Source organism: Macrotis lagotis, chromosome 8, assembly GCF_037893015.1.
Source record: "Macrotis lagotis isolate mMagLag1 chromosome 8, bilby.v1.9.chrom.fasta, whole genome shotgun sequence".
NCBI classification, from domain to species: Eukaryota; Metazoa; Chordata; class Mammalia; order Peramelemorphia; family Peramelidae; genus Macrotis; species Macrotis lagotis.
The window spans coordinates 188,033,211-188,047,814 of NC_133665.1; the positions used below are offsets into that span (position 1 = coordinate 188,033,211).

At 45.8% G+C, this 14,604-nt stretch overlaps 1 protein-coding gene across 1 annotated transcript in view; it reads left to right on the forward strand.

The window, feature by feature from the left end:
* The window catches only part of EPDR1 (ependymin related 1), a 34,804-nt gene continuing 20,200 nt past the window's right edge, over nucleotides 1–14,604 (forward strand). Inside the window, exons 1-2 of the mRNA XM_074199199.1 lie at nucleotides 1–254; nucleotides 13,294–13,502. Of these exons, the coding sequence (XP_074055300.1) occupies nucleotides 16–254; nucleotides 13,294–13,502 (448 nt within the window). The 5' untranslated portion in view covers nucleotides 1–15. The remainder of the gene's footprint in view (nucleotides 255–13,293; nucleotides 13,503–14,604) is intronic.

The following is a 14,604-nucleotide window of genomic DNA, read 5'->3' on the forward strand; positions in this document are numbered from 1 at the left end:
CCCCAGACCGGAGGGATGCACCCCGCGCTGCTTGTGGCTTGGCTCCTGGGGGGCCTCGGCAGCTGGGCGCCGGCGGCCGGGGTCCCCGAGCCGCCCCCCGGGCCGCCCTGCCAGGCTCCGCAGCAGTGGGAGGGGCGCCAGGTGCGCTACGAGCATGGCAGCGGCCGCAACACCCGCTCCCGGCTCTCCTACGACGGCCCCGGCCGCCGCCTCCGCCTCCTGGAGGAGAGGAAGGCCCTCATCCCCTGCAAGAAGTGAGTGCGGGGGGCGGCAAGATGGGGGCAGCAAGCGGGGGGCGGCAAGAGGGGGGCAGCAAGCGGGGGGCGGCAAGAGGGGGGCAGAAAGATGGGGGGCAGCAAGCGGAGGGCAGCAAGATGGGGGCAGCAAGATAGGGGGCAGCAAGCGGGGGGCGGCAAGAGGGAGCAGCAAGATACGGGGCAGCAAGCTGGGGGAGGCAAGAGGGGGGCAGAAAGCTAGGGGCAGCAAGCGGAGGGCAGCAAGATAGGGGGCAGCAAGCTGGGAGGGGCAGCAAGATGGGGCAGCAAGCGGGGGGCGGCAAGCGGGGGGCAGCAAGATGGGGGCAGAAAGCTAGGGGCAGCAAGCGGAGGGCAGCAAGATAGGGGGCAGCAAGCTGGGAGGGGCAGCAAGATGGGGGGCAGCAAGATGGGGAGCAGCAAGCGGGGGGGCAGCAGGATGGGGGGTCGCACTGCACCAAGGAGAGGAGGCGGGGGGGGCACTGAGGTTGGGGAAGGGGCTTGGGGGGGCGAGGCAAGGACAGGAGGTGGGGTGCCCTGCAGGGTGGGGGGCTCATTGAAGGGCGCATCAAGGAGAGAAAGGGGGCTCACGGTGGGAAGGTGGGGCTGCACTGCGGCTTTAGGAGGGGGTTTACTGGGGGTGCGGCAAGGAGAGGAGGTGGGGGTGCACCGCAGGTCTGGGAAGGGGAACACTGCGCCACGACTGGGGCGCGTTGTGGGTACGGGTGTGGCTCACTGAGTGGTCTAGAGAAAAGGGCGGGGGGCGCATTGCGGCAAGGTGGGGAGGCGGGGAGGGGCGCAGTGCGGCAGGGAGAGGAGCTGGGGGAGGGGCGCACTGCGGCAAGGGGGGGGCGCACTGCGGCAAGAAAGAATGATGCCCTGAGCCAAGCAAGAAGGGGTACTGCAGTGAGGGGGCGCTCTGCCTGTTCACAGGGGGGTAACTTTGGGTTTCAGGAGGGGCTGGGGGCCACCCTACGAATGCCCTTCAGACTGCGGGTGCTTTATGCAGGCGGGAGATCGGGGTAGGTGGGGGGTTGCGGGAGGCTAGGGCGGGGGAGGGGGTGCGCCCCCCCAGACGGAGCAGCAGGCTCTCCTCCTCCTCTCTGATGTTCCAGGATTCTTCAGCCTGACTGAAGAGAACCAGACTCGGAGGGGCGGCCGGGGCGGGGGGGGGGGGATCGGATGGAGGGGTGACCCGGGCTTTACTGGGTTGGGGGATCTGTCCTCCAGGCCCACTCTCCCCCCCACCCCGTCTGTTGAGGTTCACGTGACTCAGGTGTTTCTGGTGACCAGCTTTGTCCTCTTTGTCCTCTTTCTCCCGGTCCGACTGGGTGGGGTGACCCCCTCCCTCTTCGGGGTGCGCAGTATTCTCCGGGCGAGAATCCTGGGCTCTGCAGACCTCCCCCCACCCCAGGCCGGTGTCTGGCTTCTGTAAACCTGGGGCGATGGGGGCCCCTCTCCCTGCACTCTGCCTGCTCCTTGGCCCCCGATGCCCGGGGCTCTTCTATTTATATCCCTGGGGGAGGCCTCTTGGAAATGTCCCTGGCATGACTTCAGGTGGCACGAACCGGAGGGCGAGCCCCAAGGTCAGTCTTTCAGACGCAACGTCTCCAGGGCAAGGAAATGTCCAGATGCCAGGCCTGGCAATCAAGGAGCATTAGAGTCCTCTGTTGGGGCCGGGGGAGGCCTTTAGAGTGGGGGGGGGGCGGGAGAGGGGCCACCGGAGCTATTGGGGAGCAGAAGCCATCTGCTAGAGGAGACAAAGGAACTCCCAAAGCACACAAGCCCACCCCTACCAAAGGCGCCATCTTGGATAAGGTAATGTGGGTGGCAGAGGGAATAGGATGGGGGAGGGAGGGACCTTAGAAAAAGGCAGCTCCTGGGCTTCCAGTGGGCAGGATTCCAAGCCCACCCTTTTGGAGGAAGCCCGAGAGGTTCCTCAGAGCTGCCATTCCTTTACCCTGCCCACCCACCCTTTACCCTTCCTTGATTTCCCACAATGGATGCTTCTACCCTTCCCATTCTACAATCCAAAACCCAAGAAATTAAGAATCTTACTCAGGACCTGACAACTAGTATTCAAGGCAACATTTGAACCCAAGTCTTCCAGAATCCAAGTCTAACCCTCTTTCCCATAACCTAGTGGCAACTCCTGGACACAAATTCAAATTCTCACACTCCAGATTTGAGAGAATCTTGAAAGCATGGACAGGGAGAGATGAGTGATCTCATCATTCTAGACTAGAGGTGGGTGACATATGAGCCTTGGTTCACAGAATCAGGAACTTTTAGAGCTGGGAGGTGCCTCCACTGTCATCTAACCCATCCCCCAAAGGAAATGATTCTCTAGTAAGTGTTAATTGGATCTCAATTGTCTCAGACTTCAAAGGAGTGACTAGGCTCTATTGTGCCCATTTCTCTTTCATTGTTAGAGTTTTTCTACCCTAAATTGGCTCTTTCCCTCTTTGTTCCCAGTTTTGTCCTCTGGGCAAAGCCAGACAGAACAAAGCTAGTTCTTCCTCTCCTTTGAGTCCCTGAAGATCTATACATCCCATTTGTCCAACCTGAGTCCTGTTATTTCCAGATTAAATACCTCCACCTCTTTCAACTGGTCCCTATTTGAGGTCCTCATCTGAGCCATTCTCCTCTGGAAAGGGTCTCCTACCTTTCACCTCATCAGCAGGACTGAACATGTGACTGGCAGGGGGTCTGACCAGAGCAGAATCCAGGGGCCCTGCCCCTTCTTAGCCCTAAAAACAAGGACTCAATGCCGTCCAAGATTGCATCATCTTTTTGGACATTGAGGCAGTATCCTCTTGACTCATTTTGATTTCTCAATTCCCTAAATTCAGCCGGTCTTTCCCTGCTTCCCATTCCTTCCTCTGTGAAGTTGTTTTTGGATTCAAATTAAGACTTTACATTTATTCCTAATTAATTTCATCTACCTTTATTCTGCAAGTGATTTAGGCTGTTAACATTTTACCTGAGTTAGACCTCAGGTGGTTATGGGTAGGGTGGTTAGGGATTAAAAGAATTTTCATTGGAGAGACTGGGAGGGGTCAGTTAGATAGCATGTTGGGGGAAGTCTGAGTCCAGAGTGGCAGGAAACAGCCCTGATATGGTTTTGGATATTTTTTGAATTCAGGTCATTCTGTCGATAGGAGTCACTGAGCTCCTGGGTGCCCAGTTCTTTGAGGGTCTTCCTTCTATCTGGTTAGACAAGCTTTTTTTTTTTTAAATTTAAATTTTAAAATTTTATTTAAGGCAACTTGCCCAAGATCACACAGCTAGGTAATTAAGTGTCTGAGGCTGGATTTGAACTCAGGGCCTCTTGACTCCAGGGTTGGTGCTCTCTCCATTGGGCCACCTAGCTGCCCCTTAGGCAAGCTTTTGATATACAAAACAGGAGATAAAACAGGTTGGTAATGAGGCCTTTACAGATTGACTCTGTTTATGGGCTTCTTGAGGAAGGAGGCTAGATCCCTGAGGACTAGAGAAAGCAAAGGCAGGAAAGAAGTGGCCCTTCAAAGAAAGGCGATGTTGGGTTGAGTGGACACCAGGGAAGAAGATAATCCAGGCTTGGGGGGTTGCAATGGAATGTGGAAGTTTCCTGGAATGGTGAAGGGGTCAACTTAGCAAGAACAGAAGGAAGAAACTGGGGAGTGGTGTTCCATTATGGAGAAACCTTGGGGGAGAGGAAGTTAGATGATATAGTAGGAAGAAAGGAATTTTGAGAAGACAGCCTGGAATCATAAGAGGCAAAGGAAAATAGTGTTAGGCTTGGAGGCAGGAGACCTGGGTTTAAATCTGTATTCTGACATTAACTAGCTTTGGGACCTTGGGAAAATGACCTAATCTTTTTAGAGTCTCAGTTTCTTCATCTGTAATAATAGCTAATATTTATGCAGCACTTGAGTTCTGTTACCTCATTTGATCTCACAAAGATCCCATAAAGAGAAGCAATCGTCATGACCATTTTTCATATGAGAAGATGGAGCTCAGAGAAGATAAGTCACTCGTCCAGATTCACATAGCTGGACTATGTCTGAGGGACATTACAACCCTCCATGTCCAGTCTTCTGCTTTCCATCTATATGATGGGACCCAGGAAGAGCCCTCATATAGTTAAGTAGTTCAAATAAGACAATGGGCTTGGAGGAACACACTGTGAACTTTAAAGCAGGATGTAAATGACTTGTGTATTTATTTATTTATTTGGGTATTTTAGATTTTTTAATTGATGCCTTTAAAAAAATTCTGTTCCCTGCCCTCTAAGCCTTCCCTTGAAACAAAGAAATCTGGGTGTGGTTAGCAAAACTAACACGCATGTTGCCTATATTTGCCAGTATGTGTAGGTAGTGGGTCTTGCTCCTGGCCCTGGAGATATTCTCTTAAGTCTCAGACTGTGTTAGCCATCAGATGACATCTTCTGCCTCTCCCCCACCCCATCCCAAGAGAAATGGCCAACAGATACAGCCATTTCCTGAATAGGTTGTGAACCTGCCCCCCCCCTAAAAACCATAAAAAGGTACTTGAGGGAGATCTCAATGTACTTTTTTCTAATTTAGAAAAATTTAAAAACATTCTTTGTTTTTAAATTTTGAGTTCCACATTCTCTCCCTCCCTCTGACCCCTCCTCCCCAACCCGCTAAGAAGGCAAACAATATGACATCAATTATGGATGTGAATTCAGACCTCAGCATATTTCAATTTGAATATCAGAGACATGGTGAGGAAAGCATTATCACTGCTGAAAAAAATCTAAGACTTGCTGTTTGACATCTTCAGCATAGTTCAAATGAGTGTTGTTTTGTGTCCAAAGGAGAAGGCTAATAAAATATTTCCATTTTCATAAGATTATAGCATTTACTTCGATGCAAGCGAACCACTTTTCAGCATTGTTCTCAGCATTGTCCACACTGGGAGCTGAAGCTGATGTGGGAATGTGGTGGTGGAGGGAGATTGCCCAGCTGAATCCTGTCTTTTCCAGAAAGGGCCTTGGGTGAACAATGGTGGCTATTCAGGGGTAACCGAAAGGGGGAAAAAACAAAAACCCTCTAGGAAGCCAGTAGGTGATTGGGCTATGGTGATGGTACAGCATGAATTAAAAACAAAAACCAAGCAGAAAATGGATCTCTAGGATCCTCTGACGTTTCTTGTTCTTGAAAGCCCCAGCGGGGTTTGTGTCTAGTTTCTCAGAATGAAATATATTATAGTCTGGGGGTTGCTAGTTTGTGGCACATTTCTTTTGTATGAGATGAAAAGACGAAGACGATATTATTCTAGATTTAGAGTTGAGAGGGCCAAGAGAGACCATCTAGCCTCACCTTACATTTTTGTAGGTGAAATGGGTTAGACTTCAGAAGTGAGGAGACTTGCCCAAGGTCACCTAGGATGTAAAGCAGAGCCAGGTGTCCCATTTCCCCAATTCAGCCCTCTTTATTTCCCAGTATTGTCTTCTTTCTGATTGAAGCACCCATTTCCTGGAGCTGATTCTGATCCTCTCCCACTTGCAGAGAGGGGAGCCCTCACGTGCCCACGCTTTGTTTGATTTCTGGTTGACCTAAGAGATAACTCTCCTGCCCCCCCACCCCCCCCACTCTGATGGGGCAGGGGGTGCCTCTTGCTTCTGTGGGCCTGTGCCCAGCTCTAGCCAATCCTGCAGGCTCCATGGCACCGATTTTTTTAAATAGATTTTACATTTTTTGTTTGTTTGTGTTTGTGACTTGTCCAAGGTCACATCATTAGTAAGTATCAAGAATCTGAGGTCAGATTTGAACTCAGGTCCTCCTGACTCTTCAGGGTCCGTGCTGATTGCACCTTGCCACGTAGCTGCCCCTGCATGTACTTAGGCACATGGTCTCTAACTGAATATTGGTCCCTGAAGTCAAGGTACCATTTTAAACAGCAAGCTGAAACCAAATTTGGCAAATTGACTTGTTTGTTGTTCCATAGATAGCAGGTGTCAGAGGGAGCCTATACACTCAGGTCCTCTGCCTCCAAGACAGAGGTCTTTTTTTAAGGTTTTTGCAAGTCAATGGGGTTAAGTGACTTGTCCAAGGCCACACAGCTAGGTCATTATGAAGTGTCTGAGGTCGGATTTGAGCTCAGGTCCTCCGGACTCCAGTGTTGCACCACCTAGCCGCCCACAATAGTACCTTTTTGATGATTACTGGTTATTGACTGTCAAAAATGGGATTGGATCCTTGGACTCTTCTAACTCCAAGCTCAGAGTTTTTTTTTTTTTTGCAAGGCACTGGGGTTAAGTGACTTGCCCAAGGCCACACAGCTAGGTAATTATTATGTGTCTGAGGCTGGATTTGAACTCAGGTCCTCCTGACTCCAGGGCTGGTGCTCTATCCATTGTGCCATCTAGCCACCCTGCAGAGTTCTTTTAAAAAATATTCCCATGATGCTTTAAAAAACACAATTGTCACTCATTGTCTCACTTAAACACTGAGCCTTCCCTTGCAGCAAAAGAGCTTATTTAGGGGGCTACTAGGTGGCACAGTGGATAGAGCACCAGCCCTGGAGTCAGGAGGACCTGAGTTCAAATTCGACTTCAGACACTTAATAATTACCTAGTTGTGTGGCTTTGGGCAAGTCAACCCCTTTGTCTTGCAAAAAAAGCTTATTTAGACAAAACAAAGCAATCCACCAGGCATAACTGAAAAAGTCTGCTCCCTTCCCCATGTGTAGCCCACCACACTTCCTCTCATACCCAGGACAAATCCAGAAAGAAGGAAGAATTCATGGAGACACAGATTAAAGAGAAAGTGGCAGAGAGGGACCCAAGTCTCCAAAGGTTTTGGAAATGTGCTGCCCAATATGTAAGGTCTCCAAAAGCTTTCTGCTGTAGGACCAGAGGTGTGACTGGTTAGGGATGTTAAATGCAGTTTAGATGCAAGAATTGTTGACTCTAATGAAAAAAAAAATAAAATAAAACAGATATTTAACTGTTCAGAGTCTGCATAACTGCCCCCCCCATTGCTGTTTGAAGAAGCTACCAAATCATGCTTGGGAGTGAAGTGAAAAGCATATTTGCAAGTTGGCTCCGTTTTTTTTCAAACTGTAAATGGTTTGGAAAAATACCACCAATTGTTCCTGTGGAATGATCAAGTCTTTCCTGGCTCTGTCTTCCCTGAGATGGAAAATATGAAATCATTTTATGAGTCTTTGAGATAATGCCGCCCACTCTAGTGGGAGTGGAGGGGCTAGAGCTGATGCTTGTTTGGTTTGGGGGTTCTCTGCCCTTCCTAACCTTGTGGTTAAACTTAAATATGTGAAACAAGGAGAGAAGAGAGGAAAAGTTTGTTAGTAGCTTGAATGAATGAAAACCATCTTTCTTAAATACTTGCTGGGGTCCAAGCCCTATCTAAGTCCTGCAAAGTCCCCCATTTTAATGGGGGAGATGCCATTTGGAGGGTTTCAGTAGCAAGGAAGAAAAAGAAAGATGTATGTATGTATGTATGTATGTCCTTAGGGTACAGTGACAAAGGTAGATGTGAAGGTAAGGTCTCTTTTTAAATGCCATTTCCACTGATATAATGCTGAGCCATCTGATAGTGTCTAGGATTTGGGTAATCAGTTCTTTTCTGGATCTTCAGGAACTGTGACTACTTTGGCTCTAAGACTACATGCCAGGTTGCATCTCCAGAGGGGCTATTTGCATAGATGATGGCTGTAGGGCCTGGCTGGAAGCAGGACTGATGGTCCCAGCCTCCACAGTGGACCAGAGGCTGGTGTTGGTAGTTATTGAGATAGTGAATCCATTTCTATACAAAGGTGGGGGAGGGTTTGCTCTTCCTAGAGCCCTTGAGTGCAGGGTCCTGGTCTTTCTCAATCAACCATGCAATTAAGGGAAGTAGTGGTTGAAGTGATTTCTTTGGTCTTAGCCATGTGCCCTCTTCACTGTTTGGCATGTTGTCCAAACTATTTGACACCTATGGACTGGTCACATGAATTTTTACATGCCTCCAGTGAACTTAGATGTATGTATGGGAAAAAAGACATTCATTTTCTGATTTATGCTAGGGTATAGAAATTTCCTAAAAGAATGTGGCTCAGTAGTTTATAATAATTTTTTTGGATTTTTCAAGGCAATGACTTGCCCAAGGTCACACAACTAAGTAGTAATTATCTGTGCCAGATTTGAACTCAGGTCCTCTTGATTCTAGGGTCACTGCACTACCTAACTTTCCCTTAGAAATACTTATAGTAAATTTATTGACATATCTTTGACATGTTGAAAAAAAATGTGCTAGTAGATGGATCTCCTATATAGTGACCTTTCTGGAAGATGTGGATGAAAGGCCCACTGGATGGGTAGCCAAATGGGTAAGTTTGCTCTGCATCATCAGTGGGAACTTCTAAATGGAGAAGATTATGGGTCCATTTTCATATTTGAATATGCAATTAGCCACCATTGATGTCATAATAATGTTATAATAATAAGCATTTATTTTCAAAGTTTTCCAAGTAGGATGCATATTTTGACTAATTTAATTCTCCCTACAAATTTCTGGGGCAGGTGCTATTATTAATTTCATTTTATATATATGAAGAAACTGAGGCACAGTTGTGTACTTAAAGTGACACAATTAGTAAATCTCTGAGGCAGGATTTGAACTCAGAATTTCCTGACTTGCAGGCCTTAACCACCTTATTGCCAATGAATGCATATTTAAAAGTCTGATTTTTCTTTTAAGTGATGCCACTTGAGTGGGACGGTAGGTGTAACCATTTGCACTAATGGTCAACTTTGTCAAGAAAAATATGGTATTTTTCTATATTTTTTAATTAATGTCATCCTTTGAATTTGGCTCTCAGATCACATGGGGATGCAGATGTGCCTTGAGCAGGCATGTCAGTTCCAGAGGGTCTTCCCGACGGCCCCCTTCTCTCCTTCCAGATTTTTCAGTTGGGAACATAAGAGGAGAATGATAACAGCAGAATTCCATCCGATGGAGTTGGGGTTGGGGGAGGGTATTCTAGGCTTAAGGAAGCAGCTGAACAAAAGTACAGTTGTCGGGGAAGTGTGGCTCATCCAATTTGTATGGGGCACGCACGATGTCATGGTAAGACTTCAGGAGAAGGGTTTGCCGGGTGTTTTTGCCCTGAATTCAATGTCCACTCTCCAAATTTTGTTGCCAAGTTTCTGTATATTCAAACATATCTTTGGACGATGCTCTCAGAATTCTTGGCCATCATTTTCTCTTTTGAACTCCTCTGACAGTTGAGGAGGCCAGTCACTTCAGAGATCTCAAAAGCTGAACTTGGAAATAACAATTGAATTTGGCTTATTCGCACAGGGTCCAACAGGAAGCCATCTGTGTCGTCAGACCTGACATGGACACAGAGAATGTATCTGTGCTGAAGACCATTCTTTTGAAAGTTTTTCTTTCCTTTATGCTTCTGTCTGACTTTAGGGTGTAACTTCAGTTTTCAGTATATCAGGAGGGGCAAATGGCCCCAGCTCAAGGATTCCTCTGGAGAGTCCCAGAGTAGAGGGGCCAGACATGGGAGCCAGGCATTACGCATCTATTGGGTTGCATTTTAAATGAGTAAGGCTATCCAGATTTTTCCCTAAGACCCACAATCCTTTTGCAATCAGACTAATATTTCTTCTGGACTCCTCTTTTCTAAGTTGCCCTATTTGGAAGGACTGGGTTAGCCTTATGTGAAATGGAGAAACCTGCACCCCAGGGAAATAGACAATCCCTTCCGTTACTTATGTCTTTGGGGTGCAATCATGGACATCTTTAATCAATCCCTAGGTATTCTTCTCATGGGCCAGGCACTGTATTAGGTTCTAGACATATCAATGTAATAAATGGAACAATCTCTATTCTCAAGGAGCTCATGCTTTATATTGAATGACAGTATATTAACATTTAAAGAGAAAACACAAAAAGAGACATGAAATAAAATGGAGCTGGGAGGGAGGTTTTCTGAAAAAATCTGGATCCACCCGGTGGTACTTGTGCTTCATTTGGAAGAGAGGGGTCTTTGTGATTCAGATGAGAAAGGAGCTCATTGCTTCTGTGCAAATCCCCTGAGCCAGGAGTTTGGGAATCCTAGAAACTTGGGGAGGCTGGAGAGCTGACTTAGAAATTGGTTGTAAAAGGCTGTAAAAGCCAAGAAGAAGATTTTATCTCTGATCCTAGAGGCAACAGGGCAGAATACAGGTGGAACTATCATTTCCCTATTCTTGGAAATGGTTTCTCTCTTAATACTCTCCGTGTTTGCATTAGCTCTCTTGGTTGCTCCTATTGCTTGCTCGCATTAAGCTTGGAGTCCACTTTATTGCCCAGATTTTTTGCTCCAAACAATTCCTTTAAAACCATTTTATACCTGCCAAGTTGATTTTTTTTATACCCAAGACTTTTCATTTATCTCTGTTGAAGACCATCATATTAGCTTCAACCCGATGTTTTGATTTTGCCTCTGTCATCTAGTGTTTTAAGACTCCTACTCCACTATTTCTTTAATTACAACAGGCATAGTTTGTTTTTAACAAGGCAATGGGGTTAAGTGACTTGCCCAGGGCCACACAGCCAGGTAATTATTAAGTGTCTGAGACCGGATTTGAACTCAGGGACTCCTGACTCCTGGGCTGGTGCTCTATCCTCTGTGCCATATAGCCACCGCGCCTCTGCCATCTAGTGTGTTAGGCTACCCTCCCAGGTTGGTACCATAGGGCAGTATGATGAACATGTCACTTTTGGCTTTATCCACAATATTGATAAAAAGACCCTTGGGATAGTTGACCATAGATCTCCCGCCATGTTGCCAGTGATCTTGACTCTAGTTCTCCAGCGTCTGATTTTCCGTGTAATCCATCTTTCTCCATTTTCTTCACGGAAGTCATATGAGATACTTGACCAAAGTCTTTGTTAAACTCTAGTGTTGATCTATACCCACGAGATTCTCCTTACCTTTTACTCTCCTCATCTTTTCATAAAAGGAAATGAAGTTAGTCTGGCATGGCCTTTTCATGTTGAAGCCAGGCTGGCTCTCTAGTATCCATCTCTTTAAGGATTCATTCTAGAGCTTTCTTAGCAAAGGAAATCAAGTCACGCAACCTGAATTTTGCAGATTCTGTTCTTTCTCCTTTTTTGAAAATTGGTATATCATTTACCCATCTGCAACCCCTCTACTATTTTCCCTTTCCCACTGTCTTTGATCTTTCTTGAATGACTATCAATGGCCCAGGGGTCATATCTGTCATTTTTCTTTTTAGTTTTTGCAAGGCAATAGGGTTAAGTGGCTTGCCCAGGGCCACACAGCTAGGTCATTATTAAGCGTCTGAGGCTGGATTTGAACTCAGGTACTCCAGGGTCAGTGCTCTATCCACTGTGCCACCTAGCTTCCCTTTCCATTTTTTTAAGGTCAGTTAATCTATCAAGGGCAGCAAAATGTTTTCTAACTATTTATTGCCTTTTTAATTTTGAGTTTCAATGCCCTATTAGTCGTTTTTGTTCTATTTCCAGTGTAAAGTTCAGTCTCTTTTGGAAAAATAGAAATCAAATAAGAATTCAACAGTTTCTCGTTGCCTTTATCAGTTATCAACATCTCATTCACCCCAAGCAAAAATTCTTGAGCTTTGATCCTCCTGGGGTAGTCTAAAGTGACCTTTTCCCATGCACAAAAGTGCCAGGTTCTCATTTTAAAACAACACTATGTATAGGTCTGATCTTTTGCATTACTGTCTTTGAGTGAAAAATAAATATGCCACTCATGGGATTTTTTCTTAAAAGTATTCTTTAAACATTTTCTGTAAATAAATAACTTTTTTCATTTAACTGCTGCTTTACTGAAAGTCTTCTCTTTGCAGATCAGTAGCTGGTCCAACAGCACTTGGTAACTGCCATCCTATGTAGCAGATAGCTATTTACAAGGGCACAGTTTACGTGGGCTATGGTGATAAGAACGGTGGCTAGCTGGGAAAAAATTCACCCTATGTTGTTAATAGCAGATAATACCTTACTAAGCTTCAAACTCCCCACCCCTGCCCCTCAGGATACATTTCTGTTTAAGCAAAACATTTCTTAAATGTATGTGTCTGTCTGCTCATCTTTGGGGGGGGTGAGGGGGGGAGATAGGGGTCTATATTTGTGATTTTTTTGGAAATTCTCTTTACCAGTGCAAATCGATATTGTCTCTACAATGATATCATGGTAAAGGTTGGGGGGGGTGGGGGGGTGGGGGGGTCTGGAAAACATTGAGAAAATGCAAATCCCTCCCTTTTTTACATTGGTGTAGGATTACGAATGGGAAACATTCCCAAACACAGATGATGTATTGGTTGATTTTGTCTCACCCCATCATTCATTCATTTACTCATTCTGCAAGCATTTATTATGTGCCAGATTCTGGGATAGGGGCTGGAACTTATGGTTCCTTTCCCCATAATCCTGTGATAAAAGGGGTCACAGATTGAGATCCTGAAGGGTCTTTGGAAGTCATCTAATCCAACTCCTACATTTTGCGACTGAGGACACTGAGGTCCAGTGAGACATTAGAATTTACCCCATGTCCCACAGAGAGTGAGGGGCAGAACCAGGATTTGACCTCAGTTCTTCTGAGGTCAAATTTCCTCTGTATTTTTGTGTGGGGGCTTAGACTCACAAAAGCTCTCTAGCTCATGATGTGCCTGAGTCATAGTAGCACTACTATACTACTATCTTACACAATTTGTCCAAGTTCCTCATTTAGCAGATGAGGAAACTGAGGCTCAGAGAGAAGAGGTGAGCATGGAAACTCATTGGGATGACGGTTTCACGTTTATCTTTGTACAGCCACTGCCTCAAATAGTGACTGGCACATAGAAAGCATTTAATACATTTTTGTTGATTGAGTGAGCAATTGGGAAAGAGGGAGGGGGCAGAAGCTGCTTTGGTAGGGCAAAAATTATCCAATTTCTTTCCTCTTTTAAAGATCCCATTTATGTTAAATGACTTTGAGTTTTAAATATAAACAAGTTAAAAAAAACAACCCAAAATCTTGATTGTCGATTTTGGGGGGTTTATTTTTTCAGATTCTTTGAATATATTTTCCTCTATCAAGACGCAGTGATGTTTCAGATTGACCAGGCCACCAAGCTGTGCTCCAAGATTGCCTTGACGGACCAATGGGATCCTCTGGATATCCCCCAAAACTCAACTTTTGAAGACCAGTATTACATCGGAGGTCCTCAGGACCAGATAATGGTACAGGAATGGTCAGACCGAAAGCCAGCCCGGAAATGTAAGTGGACATCTTTTCTGCCTTGAATATGCTGATTTCAAGCCGAAGACTGGACAGACACTAGACCCTGTTCTAAGAAACCTGGCAATAGTAGTAACTTTCTCAAGGAGGCTAGTTCTTAGGGAAATTTGAAGAGTTTGTCTGTTAACTATATTGTTTCCTAACACACATTTAGCTCCGAGCGTTTTGATGTAGCCATTTGCTTCTGACCATTTCTGATGGAGATTCCCAAAGGGTCGGATGAGCCCGGCTGGAGAGCCAGGCAAGTCAACCCTTAACAAGGGCCTTCTTAATGCAAAGGGTTGTCGTACCAGTTGACCAAGACCAAGAGAAATGAGCCTTGAATGACTGCAAAATCAACACTTATAAGTTGGGGAAAGCAACGAGATTTTCAGAGTCTTAGTAAAATATACATTGAAAGAATTAGAATGTGAAAGCAGTCCTCATTGCTTCTGTAAGTTATAACTTTGTGCATTCCAGCTCCCCTTGGGGTTAATGGAGAAAGGGCTTTATCCTTAAGGATTGGAGGGAGGGACAAGAGAGGAATAAACTTTGCATTTCAGTTTAGGGAGGATAGATTGAAAGGGTCATTGGTAGGACCTGGGAGAGCAGGGCTCTCCTCTGGGCTATTTTGTGCTCCGAATGCTTCCAGGCAAGGGCTGGGTGAGGCCAATTTGGGAGATGGATTTAGGCATCCTGTTTTGGAATTGCAAAATTCATTTTTCTTGTAAAAATGGCCCAACCATTGGAATACTTACTTTTGGGCTCAACGTTGGAGGCATTGTGAGTTAGGCAGACTTTGGAGAGACGCTCATATTCATTTTTTCACATGCCATCTAATTACACATAGCTACATTTAAAGCTTGAAGGTATCCAAATTTGATCTCTGACTTTCTCTCTGATTTTCTTCTTTTACCCTAAGAGACTGAGTAAACATCCCCTTGGTAAGGATGGGGAATCAATCATTCAAGAAATAAGTGCCTACTATGGCAGGGGACACATAATCTTCAAGGACTTCACATTTTATTGGGGAGATGGGGAAGGAACCTTTGCAAATATAAGTAACTAGAAAAACATGTATATTATATTTGCACACATACAT